The following is a 23486-nucleotide window of genomic DNA, read 5'->3' as shown; positions in this document are numbered from 1 at the left end:
GTAGGTACGATGGCTAATCAAAATGGTACTTACTTGCACTTATCCGGATTTTTCAAATCGACTTAAAAATAAAAGATTATGTTCTCTCGCACGAACTCATTCGGGAGTGGTGACTTTCCACGTATTCCCAACTTCTGAGCCTGCTCGCCTGAAGTTATGGTTGATTGCTCTTCAGCTGGATATCAACACACCCATTAACGTAAACTACCCCAGAGCGCATACACACCTCACGCACCGGATGCCGTGCACGCGCCCAATGACAGTTGGACATAGTGTTGTATTAGAGGTCAAATATGATATAAATACTGTTCGGTTTCTGGCACAAACCGATTGTTTCGTGTCTTAGGACATCAATGTGTCGTCACGAGCCGCAGGGTTTAATTTGGATTTGTCTGTGCAGGTTTTTTTTACTCTCATAGATTTTGTTACCATTGCCATGCATTATACGACTGATAGACTGCAACGGTTAAAGTTAAAAATCATCATGTGTTCTACTGAAGAAACAAAGTCACCTACATCTTGAATGCCCTGGGGGTAAGCAGATAAACATCACATTTTTAGGTTATTTTTGGATGAACTATCCCTTAAAGAAAGCAAATATGGTCTGTTTTGAATTCATGTTGACCCACACAGTATAAACCTACATATCAGAGGCAGAACTATATATAAACTGTTCAAAACAGCGCTCTTTCATTCTGTTTGTCTATCTTCAACACACACACTTGCCTTGACAGCAGCAGACACAGCAGCAGTTGCAGCGATGGTCAGGCCCTGCTTGCCAAAGTTCACCATGGTCTCATAGCTTCGCTCTTTCGCCTGGACAATGTAGTCGTCAATTTCCTTCAGGAACATTAGGGCAAGATTGAGCACTTTTTGATCACCAAGCACATAATCAAACAATAAAATATGTAAATATATGTTACTGCAAAAGAAGAACCAGATCAGTAGTTCTCAACTATTGGTCTGTTCTTAAAAGTGTCGCAGAACAGCAGAGGTAAAAAAAAAGAAAAAAAAGCCATATATTATTTTAAAGAGGAGGAGAACAAGCCCTCCATATGTTTTATTGTTGACAAAGCCTATGCAACGAAAGCACAAATGAATGAATAATAATACAATATTTGGATAAATGCTTTGCAAAACCAGTGTATGAAGCGTAGATTCACCCTTTCTTTGGAGGACAGCAGAGGATGAAGTGCTTTTCTGTAGATGACACTAGCTCCTCTTGTGTAGGGAGACAGAAGCCAGATCACAAACGCAACCTTGATCTCGTAATAGAGGGGAAACCTTCAGATCAGAGGGGAGAAAGTAAGATATGATGACCCACGTTACATCTGATTAATCATCTAACATAATTACACTCATTAAAGCTGTATTCCAACAAATTAATTTGTGCTACTCTAAATTAAAACGGCAACTTCGTTTCATTAAACCCTGATTGCTTCCCTGCATTCCTTTGTCTAGGGAAACAAAAACAAGCTCTTAAATGAACTGGCTTGCTTCTTTAGCCTGACATGAATCACTTGTAATCAGGTAAATGCGTCGCTGGAGTGAAGGAAGACTCCTGGCGTCAGACTCACCAGGCTACGGTTAGATCGGTGACGGTCTCCACTACTGTAAACAGGGCAAAAATAATCCAGTACATCATCCATCGCACCTGAAAAAGGAACAAAACACATGTGATTTTCACTGAGGATTGCATAATACACACATTCATGTACTAAATTAGGAATAAACACACACCGCAGAAAAAAAAACTGTTAAACACATTGTTTGATTTAAGTGCACTGATATAGAAAATGTGACCTATACAGTAATCAATTATTAAGTTTTTTTTTTAATAACCTATATTTGTTCATATTTAATTTTATTATTATTATTTTTTAAATATAGATATGAACCATCACACACACACACACACAAAAAACTGGCCACTGTCGTAAAATAAACCCTGGTCAAAATTGGTCAATATTGACATGACGTAATCATTGCCCTGTACAGTACCCCCATTACTTCCCAAATACATAAAAAAAATTTTTTTTTAAAAAGCCTGTGGAGTGATATGAGAGACATGAAGCTAACACAGCTATTCTTAAACTGACTGTAAATGATAATGATCAAATCTACAGTTTATAGTCATCCAATAAATCTGACTACAAAATTTTGAGACTGACAATCAAGTATACCGGAGAGCCTGTCGTAATAGAGTATAACAGTCTGGTCCTGGAATTAAAAATCCCATTTGCTTTCTCCGTGGGAAATTAAAGACTGACCTACTACAAGCTTGTTAGTCAATGGTATGTGATTTTTAAGAAGCCAACAGCCTGCATTATTTCAACTAACTTTCACATTTTTCTTCAACTTTTTCCCCATTCGTGATGAAAAACTACATTACCCATGATTCAGCAAAAAATAATCTCTGTAGCACACACCCACTCCCATGAAGCACTGCAAATGACATAACCAAGTCTCCCTACACTCTCTATTTAAATTTGAGTGTGTTTGTATATATATAAATTTTCCAATAAATGTAAACTATATTATATATTTAAAATCTTTAAATACATTATTTCTCCAATATTCCTCCATTTTCAATATTCAATTAACAATTAAGTCATTCTCAGTGCTTCTTGGAATTGTACTTCTTTCCCTCATTTAAGCCATTAAATACATAGTTTTGTACTTTTTGGCCCGATTTATAAATCCTTTTTTTGCTTTAAATTAAAGTTTGTAATTTTGTGATTCACCTCTTAGCTGTTTGGTTTAATTCACGGCTTATAACTCTTTAACAAAGACTTAAAATCCCTATGGGCACTTCTACATACTTCCGGAACCAAGGCCAATGAAAAAGTGGGCAGGAACTGTTGTACTCTATGATGGACTGATGATCTACTGTTAAGTTGAGGTGAAAGAATAAGCTGTCTCTGCCTCTAACAGCTGGACGGCAATTAAAACAAACAAAGAAAAACTCAAACTGAATGATACCAATACACTGCAAAGATATATTGTTCATTCCAAGTGCTACTATTAATGCAGCACTGATCACCTATTGCCAAGGCAAGTAGATGCGCCACACTAACTCCAACATAAAACACCCGGTACCCCGCTAAAGAATATTTTAATAAAATCCATGCATTTTTTTCTGTTCAGTAGAGACAACCTCTTTCTCTTTCTGCACAGAGTGGCGCGCACCTCTTTTCCTAGGAGACGTAAACACAATCGAGTGTAACAAAAAATCATTATGGCCGTGACATTAATTTCCATCCCAGCTCTCTGTGTGTCTCTCTCTGCAGCAGGACCTGTTTGGTATGCTTTACCTCTCCTCTGCTCCCAACCACAGCGAGCTTTCAGCCAGCTTCTTAGCATTTCAATTTCAAATGCCCGTGCAGCCAGTCATGTGATCCCAAACCTTGAGCTGCAGCTCTCGGAGGTATTAGGTGATATTTTCAGCCTCACTGAACAAAGTCAAAAGAATCCATGCAGAGGCAGCATTACCAGCTTGACAGGAGGCGTCAGATTTAATTGGTGGCCTCCCAATGAACCTTCAGCGGTCTGAGAGAGATCAATGTGTTGCATCAGCCACAGGAAAGCTGCCGCTCCGTGACAAACCATCAATCGAAATCCACCAGCGGTGATCTTTTCTCGTAGCGCGGAGCGCGTTGGTTGCTGACTGCATCGATGCAAGAAATCTAATCAGAAGTAGAAGCCTGCCTCCCATAATCCTCCAGACAATCCTATTTATTACAAGTCTGCAATTACCTGGCTTCAATTAGAGAAGCATGTGAGATGCAAGCAGAATTTCCACCGCTTTGTTCGATCTCGTTTAAAGAACTGGGTTGAAGGCGATTCGAGAATGGGCCGGCACCCAAGACAAGCATGACTTTCCTGTTCAGCGCTGCATGTGGATAAGCAGTTGTGTAGCCTTGATTTCCAAAGGAAAAATCCCTTTGAAGTATCCTGATTGTGAATGGACGTATTCCTTTCCTGCTCCGCATATGTGCCAAGCAGAGGTTTCTTTGTTCAACATTTAAACTGAGCAGTGAGACATATGAGCTGACCAATCTGTTTATCTAACAAACAGGAGTTGTAGACGTTGTACAGATTTGCTCAGAGTGGAAAAACCACAGTGTGGTTTCTAAGAGCATCTAGTCTATGCTAGTAAACACAGGCTTTGTCCACCGGCCCTATAAAAGGCTTGCAACACAAAGCATAATTTGTCCAGTTCTATTTTGAAAATTATTTGAAAGAGGTTTCTCAATTACCCGTCTGAACTCAAAAGGCAAACGCTGAAATGCTTATGGCATGTTTTTAAAAAGCAGCTTTTGTGGTTGATTGAGCTTTCTTCTTTTTTCCAAGGGCTTGCTATTAAAAGTCTAAGTTTACCGAAACTGACTTTCCACTTGAAGATTGAGGAACATTCAACATTCCAGCAAAGCATATAAACATCCGTGATGTTGGGTAGTGGTTAAACGGATCGTAGTTGATCCGTGATCCGTACGGACCAAGCCCCACGGTTCGGCACGCATGTGATCCGCTGATTAATTGCAAAATGTAACCATAATAGAGTATAAGTTTATAATTTGTTCGTATTTACACAAGCAAGCGAATTTTAAACAATTCCAGAGAGAAAAGGCGAAAGGGAACTCGATTAATTACTTGCACGCTGTACTCTACACGCACAGCCGCATACACATGAAGCGCGCACACGCGTTTCAGACGGTGCACGAACACCAAACTGAATCCTCTTCTGAATCCTCTGAACAGACACACACACACACACATAAAATTATGACAAAATACTCATCTCGACAATCATTCAGGTAAACGCAGTCAGTTATATCGTGGTGGTTTTCAGTACATTATAAAGATATAAAACAGATTTAAAGGGATATTTCACCCCCCCCCCCCACTTTGGGAAACTTTGTTTCTTCACCTACATCTTGGATGCCCTGGGGGTAGGCAGATAAACATCAAATTTCCATTTTTGGGTGAACTATCTCTTTAAGTTCTTCAGTATATTAACATTATATCAATTAGTATGTTGTTTTAAAAATATGTTTTTATTAAAAAATTTATGTTTTTTTATATGTTTTTTTTTATTGTAAATTTAAAATATATAAAAACCTAAATGTTGCTACCATTTTTTACAGTAAGATTCTGGCAAACACAGCTGCTGGTTTTTAACGGAAAATCATAGATTTTATATTTTTAACAACATATCCATCATACTCAACATGCCCATCATCAACCATTGCTTTAAGCAAGCTTTTCTTAGAATATCCTCGTTCTGTTCCCAGTGTCTAAATCTGAAATGTTTTACATAGTGTTAATTTCGTTAACAAGCTTTTTATCCCCCATGACTAAAACTAGACGATGACGAGATGACAATAAGGTCAATAAACGATAACGGTAACTATTATCAACATGCAATATCGTTGACGATAAAAGACAAGACTAAAATGTATTTTTTTTAAAACTATACCAAAATCGAACTTTTGTAAAAAATAAAAAAAAGAGACGACAAAATATTGCGGCCATGCCTCTACTACGCGAACTATCATGCGTGCGGTTGCCAGATATCAAAAGTTCAAATCCCCAAATCAGAGCTTCGCTGTTAAAAGGATTTTAGGCCAGGCGTTTTGCTTAATTTCTGCAATCTGGTAACCATGCGCATGCGCTCGCTCTTCATTGCGGAAGCGCCGACGATGATCTGAAAACACCATCAAAAAAGTAAGCTGCAGTTTAGCTATCTCCATATGAGATGTTCAGCTTAAATGAAAGTGTCATTCAGCCTCTCTCTGTGTTCTGTCATGAGAACTCAACGGTTTTGTTTGCGATTGTGGTTGCTGAATAAATGCACTTACTCAACTGCTGTTGTTTTAATAGAGAAACATTATTGCAATTTGGAATTACTATTTGGAAGAATTTCACTGTTATAATATTTTTTGTTTGTTTTTAACTGTTTTCATAATGTTCTTAATGATACATTCATAATGTTATGCCCTATTCGCACGGGATTAGTATTACCTGGTGACCTCCAGTAATTTGTAATAATTGCGGAGGTTGTCTGTGCTCTTAATCCGGTGGGAATCGGCCATGTCTGTCATTTGTAAAGTAAAAATTCCCCCGCAAATGACCAACCATATTTTGCTGAACACCGAGGTCCTGTGATAATATTAGTCCCGTGCGAATCGGCATCTCTGTGATTCGGCCAGCATTTGGCAGATCGTACATCATTTTTCAAGGTTTTTGTTTCCTGTGCACCTTTTTATCCATCTTTCGAGAAGAATGGAGCTGCGTTGGATTGTTTGATAGTATTTTGGGTGCTGTCATCATTTTGCTACACCATACAATTTGCAGAAAGAGAAAGCTGAAAAGGTTTTGAGGTTAATGTGTTACAAATAAATCAAGCATAAAGCTTGAGATATTATTTTAACCTGGTGAAATTTAAATGACACAGCACATGAAACTATATTAGTTTTTTTTTTTTTTATCCATCTGGACTATAGAACGGGACTTTCAAAGCCTTGACATCTGGGAGAGAAGTCAGTAAATTCGAGTAAGAATCACAGGCTTCACTTATCCCGTGCGAATGCAAAACTAAATTTCTCAAATGACAACAATCATTGCGATAATAATAATAATAACTTTTTGCTCAAAATGATTATTAAACCAACCATTATACAGCATGACAAAAATGTGACAAAAGTTTTCATTGACTAAAACTACTCTAAAATGCTCAGACATTTAGTCGACTAAAACATGACTAAACAAAAACGGGACAAGGTTGACTAAATAGGATAATAACTAAAAAGTACATTTGACAGGACTAAGACTAATTTAAAAGACTAAGACTAAAGGTGCATCCCAAACCGCATACTTATGCACTATTCTATGACGTTTTGTAGTATAAATAGTGAGAGTAGTGCGTTCACTGAAAATTCCAAAAAGAAAAAGCGCAGTTTAAATACTCGGATGACACACTTAAATTACCCAAAAAATTAAGTTTGGAATGTTGGACACTTCATGGACTCAACTGTCGCAGCTTTAATTACGTATCGAAGGGGGAGGGACTATCAGACTCTGATTATGAATGACAAAATAACCTTATATAGTTCATACACTACATGTTTGAGTACATAGCGCATAAGTACATAGTGCGTCATTTGGGACTAAATTAAAAATGGCTGATAAAATTAACAGTAGTTTTGCATAGTATTTAGGTGGTTTCCAACAGATGAAGACTTTCATCAGGAACCATTTTCTAAGAAAATGTTAATGCTCAGAAAATCATTACTGTCGATGCCCTGTGTATATAGATTTACTGATATATGCTTACTGACCACAGTTAACGTAAAACAAACAGAAAACACCTGTGTTGATAAACCAATGTTGGCTGCAGGCTGTTACAGCAATGTTAAGAAAAAAAAATGTTTTCATAATGTATTTTCCAAAGTTTTAGGACTTTCTGAAATACTGAATGACAAATAGAACAGTCCTGTTTAAGAGAGGTCGCGCTGGTGTAGCTTCTACAAGTTAAGTAGAGGGGAATGCATTTCACAGTAGAAGTAACTCAAGTCACTGCAATGCAGCACTGATACAAACAGACTCTAAGGTTACTAGGGTACTGAAATACCACCAGTACAACCACTAAGGAAACCTAAAATTAGCTGTCTGAAGTAGAACAAAGGCATGACAGCCAAGTAAAAGGAATGTTTAAAAGGATAGTTTACCCAAAAATTCATTTACTCACCCTCATGTCGTTTCAAACCATGAAACACAAAAGGAAAGCATCTGAATCTTTAGGCTCCATTGAACAACAGGAGAGTAAGTAAATAAAATTAAAAACACAGTTTTCATTTTTAAATTAAAAACCATTACAATCATTTTACAAGAACAAAGGGAACTTTGATAGAAGATTATGGTTTGGCCTCAATGGGGCAAAACCATATTCTGCATATTTTTCGCCATTATATCCTGCTTTGCAGGTTCACTACAATGTTGCTTAAAGGTGTTGTTGACTATAAATAACACTGCTTCTGGCTGGACCTGAATTAGCGTTTCAGCGTAACACCTGCATTGAACCTTCTCCTGAGGATGTAGGATGGGTTCTCACAGGGCAGGTCCTTTAAAACAAGTAAGTGCAGAGAGAACGTGTCACCTGATCCGGACATACAAGTCAACACACACTGCCTCCCAACATGCCCGAACATGCACAGAAACAATCATGTGCCGGGCTGTTCACATCTCATTTCAAGGAGTGGTGTGACTTAGCAGTTAAAAATCTGGGCTAGTAACACAAAAGTTGTAGAAGTGTTGATTTATGATCACTACTGAGCCCTTGGGCAGGATACTTAAGCTCAGGTTATTTCAGAGCAGACTGAGCCTGTAGCAATCAAACTGCAAGTTGGTTTGAAAAATCAAATGCCTGCTAAATGAAAAACAACCAACAGAACTGTACGTGAACAGACACTGCGTTTCTACTTACGTATTCTTTGACGTTTTTGGTTTTCACTGCTTTGTAAGAGCAGTACGCTGGGTAGAGGTTTCCAAAAACCAGCCTGTGTAAAGAAACAGAGGGTAAAATTAATAAATAATGGGAAAAGAACTGTAACTCTCTAGATATACTTCAAAAGCAGGACGATTAATGGGCTTGGATACTCCCATCTGTGTGTCTAGCTCTATTAAAAGCCACTCACTTCCTCTGTCTGATTGTGTTTACAAGGCAAACAACGATTTCCTTTTCTTCCGTTCCAAAAGAAAAAATAAAGGGGAACTGAGACGACAAAAATGCAGGAGACACCTAATGTAAAACATGCCCTAATAGAAATCAAATCCATGTGGACTGCAGTACATACAGAGCAGGGCTGTGTGCATTTTAAAGGGCAGAAAACTAGTACTTGCACTTTTTGGCTGAAGACTGACATAATATTGAGGACAAAAATTCATCCTAATGTTATTTTACAAAACAAATTCATGAAGCACCACTTCCTGTAGAAGTCATCATTGACATATCAACTAAAAACAGGAATTGGCAGATTGCCCCAAAAAATAGTGTAGCACATGTTGGGCACAGACTTTCTTTTTTTAGCTTGAGACACTGATTTTATCCATTCGGTGGATATCAAAAGCGTTTAATATTTTGGGCTGATTTTAGAACACATTTTCATTTGTCATATATCTCCTAGAAACATGGCACATTTTTCTGCATTAGTTTGTGATCAGTCGTTTAGTGTATAATGCCCAGTTTTACTCTGTACCATATTAAAAGTTAGTATATATGTTCAGATTTTAAAACTTGTTTATTCCAGCTTTAAACTTAGTTCACTCAAAAATGAAAATTCTGTCATCGTTTACTCACCCTCAAGTTGCTCCAAATCTGTAAGAGTTTTTTTCTTCTGTTGAGCACAAAATATATTATGAAGAATGTTGGTAACCAAACAGCTGATGGTAGCCACTGACCTCCATAGTATGGGAAAAAAATACTAAGGAAGTCACTGGCTACCATCAACTGTTTGGCTACCAACATTTTTCAAAATATCTTCTTTTGTGTTCAACAAAAGAAAAAAACTCATACAGGTTTGGAAAAAGTGGAGGGTGAATAAACAATGACAGTTCTTTTCATTTTTGGGTGAACTATTCTTTTAATAGTTAAACAGATCCATAGAAACTTTGAGCAATGACCTAACTTTGGGAAATTATCCAGTTTAATTGGATATAATGTAAACATGGGCTGAAGGTGGAAAAGAGGTCACACTGATATGTTCATTTCAGTAAATTATTATTCCAGTTATTCCATTTCGCTCTGTGAGCGACTGACCTGAGACTAGCCAATAAACTGGCAAACGGGCCTAGCTCCAAACCTTTATCTACAGCCTGTTGCTATCACACGAGCCCCGTTTATTATGTTCCGCTAGACTAAATTTGTTGGGGAACTAGCAGAAGATACTAGAACCCACTGATGATAGTGAACCCCCTCCTTGTGCAAGACCTTTGTTGGCACTGAGAAATTAATGCACAATCAGAGGTGCCATACACAAAACAAATCCTTTTCTCATCTGGACTCACACAAATACGTTCAGATAAACACACCAAAAGCAGGGTGACACAGATGTGAAGCTGAATTTTGGCCCCAAAGTGCCTGTGGCCCAGACAAAAGCTTCTGCTAGCATTCGTTTCGACATGCCACGCAGACTTCTCTGAGGTTTCACAGGCAGGATCCAGCCTTGATGTTTCCCAGATGATAATGCTGTTCTCTGAAACCAGTGTTTCACTTTCATACTAAAGTTGTGCAATGAAAAATGGCATTTCCCCGAGGGCTAAAAGAGTCAAAGTCTCAAGTTGAAACATTACCTCTGCACTGGGATGATTTAGAGGTACTGTGTCTCTGCAGTAGGGCTGTGCGATTTGGGGGAAAATATCAAATTGCGATTTTTTTGACATTGCAATTTGATTTGCGATTTTAAATGTGCAAAGTCAAGCTTCAGCTCAATATTGTCAATAATGTGCAGCACAGTACGAGTATCATTACCCTGCTGAAAAAAACTATAGAAACCATCACATAAATTCTTATAGTTTCCATTAAACCATCACAAAATTCCTTTTTGTTTTGGGCATTATTCCAATAGGAATTATTATCGTTCTATTGGTTGCCATCTGCCAGATTACATCCCACCAATAGAATCCATCAAATACTAGTAGACACCATTATAGTTTACATTAAAACCAATACAATTCCCATTATAACCCTGAAATCCATAAATGATTTTAGTGTTTTGGTAGGGGTTCTATTGGGATTTTTTTCAGCAGGCAAGATTATAATGGTATAACTACTTTTACAGAATTAACTTAATTACAAATATATAAATAAGAACTGTATTTCTTAAGTCAATTATTAAAGTATTACATATGTTACATAGGCTGATTTATTCATTTGAAGTATTTGGGATTTTAAGAACAAGTGAAAAATGTGCTGAATGTTTCATTTCATCCAAGTGAAACTAGCAAAGCAGTTAGACTGAATTTACATTAGTTTTAAACGCGGAGGCAGGCGCGAGTCGACACAGGTTGCGCGCGTGCGTCAAGCCTCGTCCATACTGCCAGATGCGCTCGTGGAGACGATAAGGGAGCTCTTGATATGCGCTGTGACACAGCTCTTGCAAATTACCTTTTTTGTTCATTGTCTGTCATTTTGAAGCTTAAGTTGCATACGTTTTTCTTTAGTTTTAATTTGCCTAACTATCGATCTGACCCAGTAGACGCCATAATCCCACTCTGTCACTCTCACGTCCCGCTTTTTTTTTTTAATGGTGGGTGTTTACGCTGTTGGCTAGAGCAGTGCTGATTGGGGAGAACGGAGGTGTGCTCACTCGTGCCCAGGGCAAGTAAGACTGCAACTCAAGGCAGGCAGTCATGCATATGCTCTGAAACGGAGTAATATCGCGTCCACGTCGCAGGCTTTGCGATTAGCAAATCGCAACGTCTCAAATCGTGATTTCGATTCGATTTCAATTAATCGCATCGCCCTACTCTTCAGACAGACAGGCTTCTTGACTCAGCAGTGCAGTTAAATTTGGGGACAGATTGTACCGTTTACACTGCCAATTATAGACAGCGTGTGACCCAGAAATTCAGCCTACTCCAATATCAGCCCGAAAACTCGGCTTTGGTGCGGTTTTGAAGAAACAAAGTCTATTAAGACAGTAACGAATTTGTGATTTCTTACTATTTCTTCAGCTATGACCATCTGAGTGGACAGGCTTATGTTATTTTCCTAGTCAGCAAACATCCATGAACAGCAAGACGAGACAACATAAAACAATAGAAGAATCTTAAAATTTTCTTTAGTAGTGCTTGCACATGAAAAAAATCAGCATCTGTCTATGTTTAATACAGGGCAGCAACAACTAATCAATAATGAAAAATACATCAGCACACTATACTTGGAAAACGTGGAGGCTACCATTTGATTGGTTAATCAGTACTGATAGTCGATTGCTGGAACTATTGGCAAAAATCCATGCAATCCATCCAATATATCCATTGTGTTTGCTGTCATTGTACAGTACGCGAGTGGACTCTAGAGGTGGAATCACTGACACCACGTGCAGTTTGTTTATAGTATACAGTATACTATATATAGTGCATGTTTTCATATCATTACCAAGTAATTCATTTGTTGGCTAGATGCTGCATTAGTGCAGAAAGGAAAACAGTATGTTTGCTGTAAAGGCTGAGAGGACGCTAACATTAGTAGCACCTCAAGCGGTTCAAACGATGCAACCAAAACACACACAAGTCCGACCCAAATGTTTAATATCATGATTGTTATTATCTATTTGCGTTACTGTATATCCAACTGGTCACATTCATGCATTTGTTAGTCAGCAATATTGCAGATTTAAAGCCAACTGATATGTTCATGCAGTCGAAAGAAATCCGCCAGCCCGCAAATTTAACCGCCCGTAACTCCCGAACCCCGGGGGTTATCGACACAGGGGTGGTCTCATTCGAAAGAGGGCCTCGAGACGTACACTCGATTCGCGTACCAGAGGGTTCCTCGAGCTGAAGGGATCCCCCGAATTTGGTGCGGATTAGGGAGATATGGCCGTTCAAAGTTTCAATGGTTTTCTATAGACTTAAGCTTTAAAGAGTTTCATCCAGGTCGCCAGCAGCAAACAATGGAGCGCACTCTGCTGGACAAACTAAGTAATTACACCATTTCAAGCATTTTATCTGCGTTATATGTTCTGTAAAAAAAGTTCATATCGGCGGCATATTCGCTGATGCCGATATATCGGCGACAGACTAATATCGTCATCTTAAATGATTTTAGCAAATGGCTGCAATATAACGAAGAGTGAAAAATATAAGGGGGTCTGAATAATTTCCGTACCCACTGTATGTAACTTCAATGCTGTGGCCTTTGTGTAGGCCTTTATTAGGGGTGGAACGGATCAACTTACTCACGGTTCGGTTTGTATCACGGTTTTAGAGTCACCGTTTCGGTATGTGCTATGTTTAGGGAAAAACTATACTGTCAAATAAAAAAAAAGAAAATAAGAATAATCTAACTACAAGCAACAGCACAAATAAATACAATAGAGTAAAGATACAAATAACATAAACAGTGATTTTCAGTTTGTTTTTTTTAGGTAGGTCTAACATTAGTTTTTAGGTACAGACATTGAATAAAGTAATGAAATGTAAAACAGCATTGCATATTTGACTGTATAAATTAAAGATTCATCTTTATTAAAGTTACAAAAGCTATTCAATCAATAGCTTTCTTTGTTGTTGCTGTTTGATTAATATTAAGAAAGTGCTGTCACTTTAAGACACTGTAAGTACGTTCAGCCGGCTATGTCTGCAATAGGATACTTACCAAGACGGGCATTTTGACAATTTTTGTGTGAATTTGTCCATTCAAACACAATACTTCAGAGAGAGCTTAATATTTGTGCATGTTCTGAGGCGTGGGTTTGCGTGCTTCGGATGAGCGCACGCACAAATCTTCTCACTGTGCACGCGAGCTCGCATCCTCTGGCTCTTAAATGTTTAACCTGGTAAAGCTTAAACGAGTTTAGCTTAAACACAGATATCAACGTGTGCCGTTCAGGTCTCACCTGTGCACGCGCACTATCAGCACCCGGGTGATGACGGAATAAATGATTGCTCATATTCCAGCATACGCCATTCGCATTGAACAAGAGTGAATGGTTTGTCCAAGCCGAACCCTTGTTTGCTTTACGTGTTATTTATAGCAAACCATATTACAGATGCGTTGTCAGATTTAAGTTGAACCGCAGTCCTAGTGCGTGCCGAACAGTGTGTGGAGAACCGTACGGATCGATTTTTTTCCGCAAACCGTTCCACCCCTAGCATTTATAATAATAGCCATCTTTTGATATGAAATGGTAGCACTTTACAATAAGAGTTCATTTGCAACATTAACTAAGGTTAATAAAAGCCGTATAAGTATTGTTCTTTGTTAGAGCGTGTTAATTTCAACATTACATTTTTTTTTTATTTTACAGTTGTTATTAGTTAATGAACTTTAATGATCAATATAGCCTATAATAAATTTTTTATATGAATTAATTTTATATTTTTTATTCCTTTTCAAAGTATGGCTAAGTACTTTTTTTGGGTTAAATAGTAAAGCACAATTTTAGTTTTTGTTCAGTATCCATTTTAAAAACTATCGGTTGATTAATCAGTATCGGCCAGTGCAGTACAACCTAGCTATCGGTATTGGTCAAATCCGTTATCGGTTAATTTCTGGATGTTTCAATTGATTAATCAAAAAAATGTATAGGTTAATCAATTATCTAATAATAATTAGTTCCAACACCCAATGGGAAAAGGGCACTTATGAGCCTTTGGTAACACTTTAGAATAGGGAACACTTATTCATTATTAACATTATTATTATTCATTACGACTTTTCCCTCAACAAATTCCTAATTTGCTGCTTACTAATAGTTAGTAAGGTAGTTGTTAAGTTTCGGAATCATAATATTTGTGCAGTGGATGTGCAAAGCACACGTTCACAAAGTTCTCCCTGTTGCATGGTCCTCATCCAAAGATCCACCTTGGCAGCAGTTTATTTTCCTGTTGCCATAGAAACAGCAGAGGCACCAGGGCTGTAACAATGGTGTTCGGCTCAACACATCACTCAACCCTTCCCCCCGCTGCTATCCCTCGAGCACTGTAATTTACAGATCTGTTACTCGCATTCATGTGGCTCTGTGTGCCTAATAACTAGTATTTTATTTCATTGGACGATTGTTTTAATCAGCATCAAATGAGGAAACTCACCTACAACAGTGCTCAGTAATTTACGAGGAGCTGCAGTTGGCTAGACCAGTGTTTCCCAACCTTTTTTTAGTCGCGGCACCCTTTGGAAATTTTAACAAACTTGTGGCACCCTACAAAATTAATTTTGTCACAATATTTGAATTTCTAACTTCGATATGATAATTTGAAAAGTATAGATATTCGGTACAACAGGGAAGAACTGCAGAATATAAATGTCATACAGATATTTTTAATATCATAAAAAAAATTTGTCCATCAATGGTGGCAATCAGTAGGCTAATTTCTAATGAAGAGACCAATTTATATGACAGATTTTAAAGTAGGCTTTTATCCATCCGTAAACATTATTTAATTACCATATAATTAAATAACTAGCCATCTCACAAATTTTTTTTATTTTACAGTGGGGTAATTTTGGTGCAGTAGCACGAGATAGCTTGATTTCAAACTTTGAATTGAATAAAAAATGACAAGTAAGCAGTCAGTAATAAAATAAGAACAAAAAGAAATTAATAATGATAGCACAAATAAATTAAAATAACGACAGGCCTTTGAATTAAATGAATTGCTTTTTAGTTTTTCAGGTAGGTCTAACAGTAGGGTTAAGATATTTAACTTATTTTTTTTTATCAATTATCCAAATAATGTTTAGTCCTAGAAAGCTATTATAATCAGAACACGCGAGCATAGTGGTTAGCAGATCGTGAAAGTGAAACCTGAGCGGTGAAGTCATTTTAGGCAGCCGAAATTTCAGTGCATCTCTAATTATTGGCGACATCAGAAATGGATATTATATAATAGATGCTTTTTTGAACATTTTAGCAATTTAAAAACATTTAAAAAATGATTTTTTTTTTTACACGGTACCCCTGCTCTCGACAGACGGCCGCGGCACCCCGGTTGGGAAACACTGGGCTAGACTGTAGACACTGGACAACACGGTTTTCCCACAATTCAGTTCTAGCCTGTGGACCATGAAGAAACCTCAAATAAACAGACAGCAATTCTCTGTGTTCTAAACAAGTGGCATGTTTCCAGCAGCAAGTCATTTATCCATCTACACTGAAAGAAAAAAGGCCATGTGACGACTGGCCCGAGCATCTTTTACGCTGGCCCCGGGGCCATCGGCCAGTCCCTACTGTCGAGTCCTGGAATTAATAAGACATTTCATGTGATTTTACAGTACAATATTAGTAATGTATTTTAAATGTCTGTGGAAGTGAGAAATAAAAAGTTTTATAATTTACAGTGAAAAACCATAAAGTAAATATGAGTTAATAAAATATGTTTTCTCTTTACGGTCAATTTAAGTTCAATCTGTAAAACTTAATTCCACTACCATACTTTTACTGTTGATTTCTGGAAGCTACAGGCTGCCGGTTTTTAGTTTTTACTGCAAATTTATTCATTATTATTATTATTTTTAAAAAATGTATACAGCTCACAGTTCACTTGAAGCATTTTCATATGTCATTACTGGCAGATGGAAGAACCTGCGGCACAAGTTATGAGGGTTAAAACTAATAATGAAAGTGCTACTGAAACAAAAACTAAAGTAGTCATTTATAAAAGACTCAAATAAATAACTTACTATCACAAAAAAAAAAAATTCAAATAATACTAACTAAAACTAGACTGAAATTGCTCATAAAAATACAGAACAAAAATATTTAAACTGGTGAAATTTTCAAAATTATAACAACCCTGGTTAGGGCATGGTATTAGTCTAAATGCCTAAGGACTTGTGAGGAGTTATTATACATTCAATTTATGGTTTTATAAATGAAATAAATGTCCTTTAACAGAATAAAATAGTCTATGGTTACTACTACTCTCAACCAAGCAAAACGTGTAGTTTAGCCAACTGCATGCCAACAGCTCTGCACATCTTTAGATATCAGTCATGTAAGTTACTGCTGCGGACTCATTTATCATTCAGTTTACATAAAAACCCAATACATTTCTCAGAACAGACTACAGAAACATGTCTGGTGCCATGAATAATTAAATATGCAGGAGGGAATATATAAAAGTCCATTCTCTCTTTACCAGTATGGAAAAAAGCTGACCAGAGTGTTTTGTCAGACTTATTTCATATAGCCTATAACATGAAATAATGCCTATTTTACCCAATACAAGGAATTCAATACTTTACAAAGGTCATACATTCATTTGGTTATTTTCATTTGATCATTTTCTAATTTTATAAAAAAAATTAAAAACAGGTTGCAAACCAAAAGAAAAGACTAATAACAAAAAATGAATATATCTAACAAAGTGTAAGATTTAAGTTAAAAACAAAAGTATATAAAAAGTAATATTATACAAATATTATAGTTGATGTAAAATAGCTTATATCCACACTTGCCACCGCACATAAAATTAATTCATTATTAATGTGCCAAGCTATTGCTTGGCAACCAAAAACTAAACTCTGTTTTGTGTTGTGCCTAACAAACACCCCTTAATAACAGGTTCTTCCCCTTCTTCGGGACATATCCCACTCTACCGGTTAAGAGGTTTCTATCGTTGCAGGGCTGTCAGACCGCCCAACCCTAACAGTGTGCAATAAAGCCATAAATTCTGCTCAACTTGTTGGTTTAGCAATCACTTCGCTGGAAGGCTTTGATTCTCCTCACTAGGGGTGTGCCATATCATACAGTCCACGATAATACCAGTATAAATTTTTACATGATAAAAAAAAGTGTCATATTGCGATATCAATGATATAGCGACGTAATGACATATGGCGCATGTACGTTCCCTTGCGCGCACAACACCACCACCACCACAAACCCAATAAGTGTGTTTGACTTGAAGCAGCGCTGCGCAGACTGATCGGTGTATGACATCAAAGTATCGCAAGAGCGGTTCTAGAGCATATTCGAGCACACACTCTTACCGTCAAAAATAGATGAGGCACCTATCTTTAGCGAAGCGACGCGGAAACATGCCTGGCTGGTGTAAACACAAGCATTGTGTTCTGAAACATGCCGCGGCTGGTGTAAACACAAGCATTGACTAGAGTGGCCGCGATATCTTTATACTTCGAATTAGGTAGTCTGTGATCGATGACAGTAGCTCATTGGCAAAGGATGGAAAGTGCCCTTTATTTTGTTTGCATTGATAAATGCTGCTGCCTGCCAACTGCAATCACCAATAAAATGTTGTTCCATATTTTTTTTTAATACCGTCATAAATATCGTTATCGCAAATATTCTTGAAATACCGTGATATAATTTTGAGGCTATATCGCCCACCCCTACTCCTCACTGTCTGCCTGTGGCCACACTTCCCACAACAGAACATGCATGGCCCCTATGAAACACAAATAAATGCGCTGCACATCAGTCTTTCATTGTTTTCGCAACAAGCATTAGGTCTTCCTTCAGTGGGCCACTGAAGGAAATGGGACCTGCACCGAGTGGTCTTGAAAGTATTTTTGTAAAGCGTGGTATCGCTCTCAGGGTGTGCAGCTGAAAAAATAAAACCATCAGACGGGCCTTGACACTCAGGTTTAGGTCAACTTTGAGTTTCCTGCTAAGAAACGGAGAGGCAGTGCTCACTCTGATGATGCTGTGGATTGGCTATTACTTGGAGCCAGATGCTAAGAGCCTTCAAAACCACATTCAGCTCTTGGGACTCAATGTAAAAAAGCCTCAAAAAGGTGTACAGCCATTAGGCCCTTGAACTGTTTTTTATTCCAACAAATTTTTAAAAGAAAATGCAAAAGATGTAGCCTGCACAGTTTGCATACTGTAATGGAATTAAACTTGTCATGTTCTGGTCCACTAATTTGATTGGACAAGGACGTTTCAAGAGGGCTGACATTTCAACAACTGGCTCTGGTATGGATTCACTTGTAACCATTTTCAAAATTTTTTTTAAATAATAGTAAAAATAAATAAATACAAACATACTTACATAAATTGAACAAATAAATAAATAAATTAAAACATTAAAAAAATGTCAGTCACTCAATATTGTTTGTTTTTATTTTTTACTGACTTTAAAGGGACAGTTCACCCAAGAATGAAAATTCTTGCTTCTGTTGAACACAGATTTATTGAAGAATGTTGGTAACCAAACAGTTGATAGTACCCATTGACTTCCATAGTATTTTTGCCATACTATGCATGTCAATGGCTTCTGTTAAATATTTGACAGAATGACAGAAATTTCATTTTTGGGTGAACAAGTACATATTGCTCTGTTACCAAATTGGAATAGAGAATTGTGAAATTTCACCTAATATATAAAAAAAAACCCAAATTTTCATCCAAATTTTGGTGTCATAAATTTATTTATAAGAATAAACAGTTACATGGGTCAAAAACAATGAAAACAATGTATATTTTATTTTACTCATTTATGACTTTCTTTGTGGTGGTGCCCGTGGAAATTTTGGAAGAGCAAGTAAAACTTTAAACCACTGGCCCGACCGGACTAGTAGAATAAAACCTTAGTGTTGAGCCCTGTTATTACGTCTTAGTAAAATCATCAAAAGTCTAAACAACTAAAATTAGCAATAGAGCTGGGCGATAAAACGATAATTATAATTATGTGGCCACACGACCACTAAACAGTGATCCAGTGTGAATTCAACGAAGAACACAGATAACTCAGTGATTTGAACTAGTTTAAGGCCGGATGAAATGGCACTGACAAACAGGAGAAACACTGTGTGCAACGATACAGTCAGGCTTTTCAATCTACAAATCACCATCATTTACCATGGATTTACTGTAGTATCACTAACTGCACCATGGTATTGTGGCAGAAATGAGAGATATTCATATTGAATTTTATTAAATTATTAAAGTAGACATGCGTTAAATGTATTAAAAGAGTAATGGAATATAATTCATTTTTTGTGATTAAGCTATAGCATTTGTGCATTTAAACTAAATGTATTTAGACTTTTCATATAAATAAGCTACCGAGAAACCGTATAGATGCATTTTTACCAATTGTATTGAGGTTTTAACTGTGATTATCATGATCTAAATGTATGCTACTATGGAAGACCAATGGTTAATTTGAATAAAACTCAAACTGTCAGAATAATTAAAGGGGTCATATGATGCAATTTAAATTTTTCCTTTCTCTTTGGAGCGTTACAAGCTCTTGGTGCATACAGAAGATCTGTAAAGTTGCAAAGACTAAAGTCTCAAATCCAAAGAGATATTCTTTATAAAAGTTAAGAGTCAACCACGCCTACCTAAAACGCCTCGTTCTAACACGCCCCCACATTCCTACATCACTATGTGGGAAGATTTGCATAATGCCACCCAAATGTTCACGCAAAGAAAGAAGGCGTAACTTTTATTCTCGCTGTCGTATTGTTGTTGCCGCCGCCGCCATGTCGTGAAGGCACTGTGTGATTCGTTGTGAAAGCGAAACTGCTTTGTTTGGCCTTCCAAAAGAGGACAATATCTGCCTTGTCATGCCTGGAGCTGATCCGTGCTGGTTGCTGAGGAAATACTCCAACTTTGCGCTGTGGATCCCCGGATCGGCTTTCACCGTGGACGAAGCGGAGTCCAGCCCGGGGTCGTCACATGTGGTTGCCGCAAGTCCGCCGGACACTCCTTTGTCGAATCCACCGCCTCTGCTTACTCTAGCCCTCCGGCCGTTCCTCACTTTATCCCTCGGCCTCTGCTCACTGTAGGCCGCCGTGTGTGCCGCTGTGTTTCGTTGTGAAAGCGAAACTACTTTGTTTGGCCTTAAAAAAACTGGACACGACTAGAAATCAGTGGTTAAGTTGTATTTACAACACTGTTCCAGAACACTTCAACCCAAATATTCAGATGTGTGCAGTGCATTTTATGGAGGACTGTTTCCTGATCCAGGGAGAGTAGACTACAATGCCGGCTGTTCTGACTCAAAGACTGTAAGTACGTTTTTTTATATTTAAAGAGTTTTTATATTTTATATATTTAAAGCGAGTTTTTTGGGCAGTGTAGAGTAAGGCTTGTTGTTTGTCATTACTCCGATCACAAATGCAGACATGGTTTTATGTTTACGCGACACGATGCAACGCAATGCATAAAAAGACAGTATAAGTCATTATAATCCATAATTATGTCCCCACTGGATGCAACGAATGCCACGTTTATAATGGGTTTTCATGTTTTTGAATCATCGCTCCGGCCTGACAGGGCATCATCACAATATGGTAAGGGGCGTAACATTTCCGTCACACGCTTGAGGTATTCGGCCAATCACAACACACTGGATAGCTGGCCAATCACAGCACACCTCGCTTTTTCAGACCGATGAGCTTTGTAAAAATCGACGCGTTTCAGAAAGGAGGGGCATAGAGGAGAAACAATTATGTACAGTGTGTGGAAAATAATGTGTAAAACGCATAAACACATTTCATTAGACCAAAACACAAAATAATGTTCTTTTTAGCAGCATCATATGATTTTAAAGCCTTTAAATTTCACCATATAAAAAAGAGGTGGTTACAATTTTTACAGATGTTACTGTTTGTTATAATGAACATAAATTTACATCTGCATCCTAGCTCAAGCTACTTCTACTGTCAACTCAAGCAACTGTCAAATGTGTTTCTAAGAGACAAAAAAAAAGATTTTCAATGCAGAAACTAAGAAAAAAAAAATTCTATTAAGATATTTTTTTTAAAGAAAAATGACTGCAAAAGTGTAAACAATTCAAAAACGTTAAGTGTTTGTCATGTTCTGACCATAAAGAGCAGTTTAAAACCACAATTCACAGTCTGATTTCTACAACTTTCACTTGGGAGCAAAAATCTGCCTTAACTTGAAAGAAATAAAGATTTGAAATTGATCATGATAATTATTGATATCTACTGATAAGTAAAATGTTATCATGATAATTCTTTTGGCCATATCGTCCAGCCCTAATTAGCAATCAGAAAAACATCCCTGTAGTTTATACATAAACACCACAGTGATCCTGATCAAAGAAAATGAGGACAAACCTGTTCTCCGAGACCAGCTTATAAAGCCAACGAAGTTAACAGACATTTCTATATTTTCTCCTCAACATTAACATTTACCTGCTCTAAATAGTGCATTATAAAGATCTGTTACAGTTTTGGGTATTCACATACATAGTGCTTTAAATCTTCAATTAGAAAAAAGACAAAGCTGGAAAACAAAACAGCCATGAAAGTGTCTACGCATATAAGCCCACACAGCAGCATTTCAAACAGACAATGTGGTCTTGATTTCTCATCATCTTGCCACAATCTTACAGTTACTGTCCTATATTTGAACTTCTACATCATATATGTTGTAAAATCCTAACCACAGAATTATAACCCTAAACTAGCAAGGTGGACTGTAATTGGTACTTGCTGGTTTCTATGATTGACTATGTCTCTTCCTAATGCCGAGTTCACACTGCACGATTTTCAAAGACGTCGCATCACTGTTGGTTTCACACTGAACGACTATCTGGGGTAGCATTCAGTTGTTGCTGTTCACACACTGCACGATGGAACGACGACAGGAGGTTACACACTGCATGACTTTACAATCGCCGACAGCTCTGTCTGGTGCAGGGTTGCCAGGTTTTCGCTACAAAACCCGCCCAATTACTACTCAAAACTAGCCTGAAAATAGCCCAATTGCTTAAGAGGGGGTCCCCCAGTAAAAATCTAATTCGGGGGTAAAATACTAATTTTTTTGGGTGGGGTTCTCCTGGTACAATTCACATTCCAGGGCCTAAACATCACATTATTGGGGTCGCTTCAACCTGCTGACATAAAAAAACAACCGGCGGCAATCGCGGATTTGGCAACACTGGTCCGCAAACTACGTTTCATATAACTCCTCCCCGATCTTCCCGCTGCCCTGTATCTTGGTCTCTCATTGGCTGTAGGTCATCGCCGATGTGTTTTTCAGTCAGAACTCATTTCACACAGCGTGATTGTGAATCTCCGACAGCTCCAGATATTTAGCATGCCAAATATTTCACGGGCGTCTGCGATTCCTTCAGATCACGTCTTTGATAATTCACACTGCGTGATTGTCACTCGCGTGAACGAGCACCGATTTGCCTCCGATTTCGGGCATTTGTCTGCGATTTCGCAAAACCTGTCGGCGAGTGAAAAATCGTGCAGTGTGAACTCAGCATAACTGCTTGCCAGTGACTCCTGGACGCTGTAAGGAAACCACATCGCAAAATGTGTCTTGCCCACAAAATAAACTACAATGATACTCTTTCTGCTGTTTGCAAATGAGCTACCAAACAAGGACAGACACATCATCAATCATTCAAATCTTTCCAAACCTAGAGCCAAATGTGTTCTATTTGTAGTAAAGGTTTGATACTAGGGCTGTGCAAAAAAATCTAATGTGATTTTCATGCGCATCTCTTCAGTAAAGCTGCTCCTGTGATTAGTAGTAAATCTCCATCTCGTGCTTCTAGTTCACTGACAAGCTACACAAAATCGCAGGCGATTCATTGCCGATTCTGAATGCGATTTTGCATAGCTTGTCAGTGAACTACGGCTCTGTGTAGTAAATGCCGCTCCATCTGAAAGCACGTGCTGGAGATTTACTACTAATCACAGGAGCGGCTTTACTGACGAGATGCGCATGAAAATCACATTGGATTTTTTGCACAGCCCTATTTGATACTGACTATTTTTGTTGAAATCTTTAATAACCGATTTA

At 37.8% G+C, this 23486-nt stretch overlaps 1 protein-coding gene across 1 annotated transcript in view; it reads right to left on the bottom strand.

Annotated features, from left to right (window-relative positions):
* The window catches only part of LOC107596577 (receptor expression-enhancing protein 3), a 34542-nt gene that overhangs the window by 9859 nt on the left and 1197 nt on the right, over positions 1-23486 (bottom strand). Inside the window, exons 2-5 of the mRNA XM_016287336.1 lie at positions 8486-8558; positions 1578-1654; positions 1164-1284; positions 727-840 (exon numbers count right to left, since the gene is read on the bottom strand). Coding sequence (XP_016142822.1) covers positions 727-840; positions 1164-1284; positions 1578-1654; positions 8486-8558 — 385 coding nt within the window. The remainder of the gene's footprint in view (positions 1-726; positions 841-1163; positions 1285-1577; positions 1655-8485; positions 8559-23486) is intronic.

The sequence above is a fragment of the Sinocyclocheilus grahami genome, unplaced genomic scaffold (assembly GCF_001515645.1).
Source record: "Sinocyclocheilus grahami isolate Dianchi unplaced genomic scaffold, SAMN03320097.WGS_v1.1 scaffold221.1, whole genome shotgun sequence".
NCBI classification, from domain to species: domain Eukaryota; kingdom Metazoa; phylum Chordata; class Actinopteri; order Cypriniformes; family Cyprinidae; genus Sinocyclocheilus; species Sinocyclocheilus grahami.
Note: the sequence above shows the minus strand (reverse complement) of the source record. Positions and strands in the feature narration are given on the sequence as shown.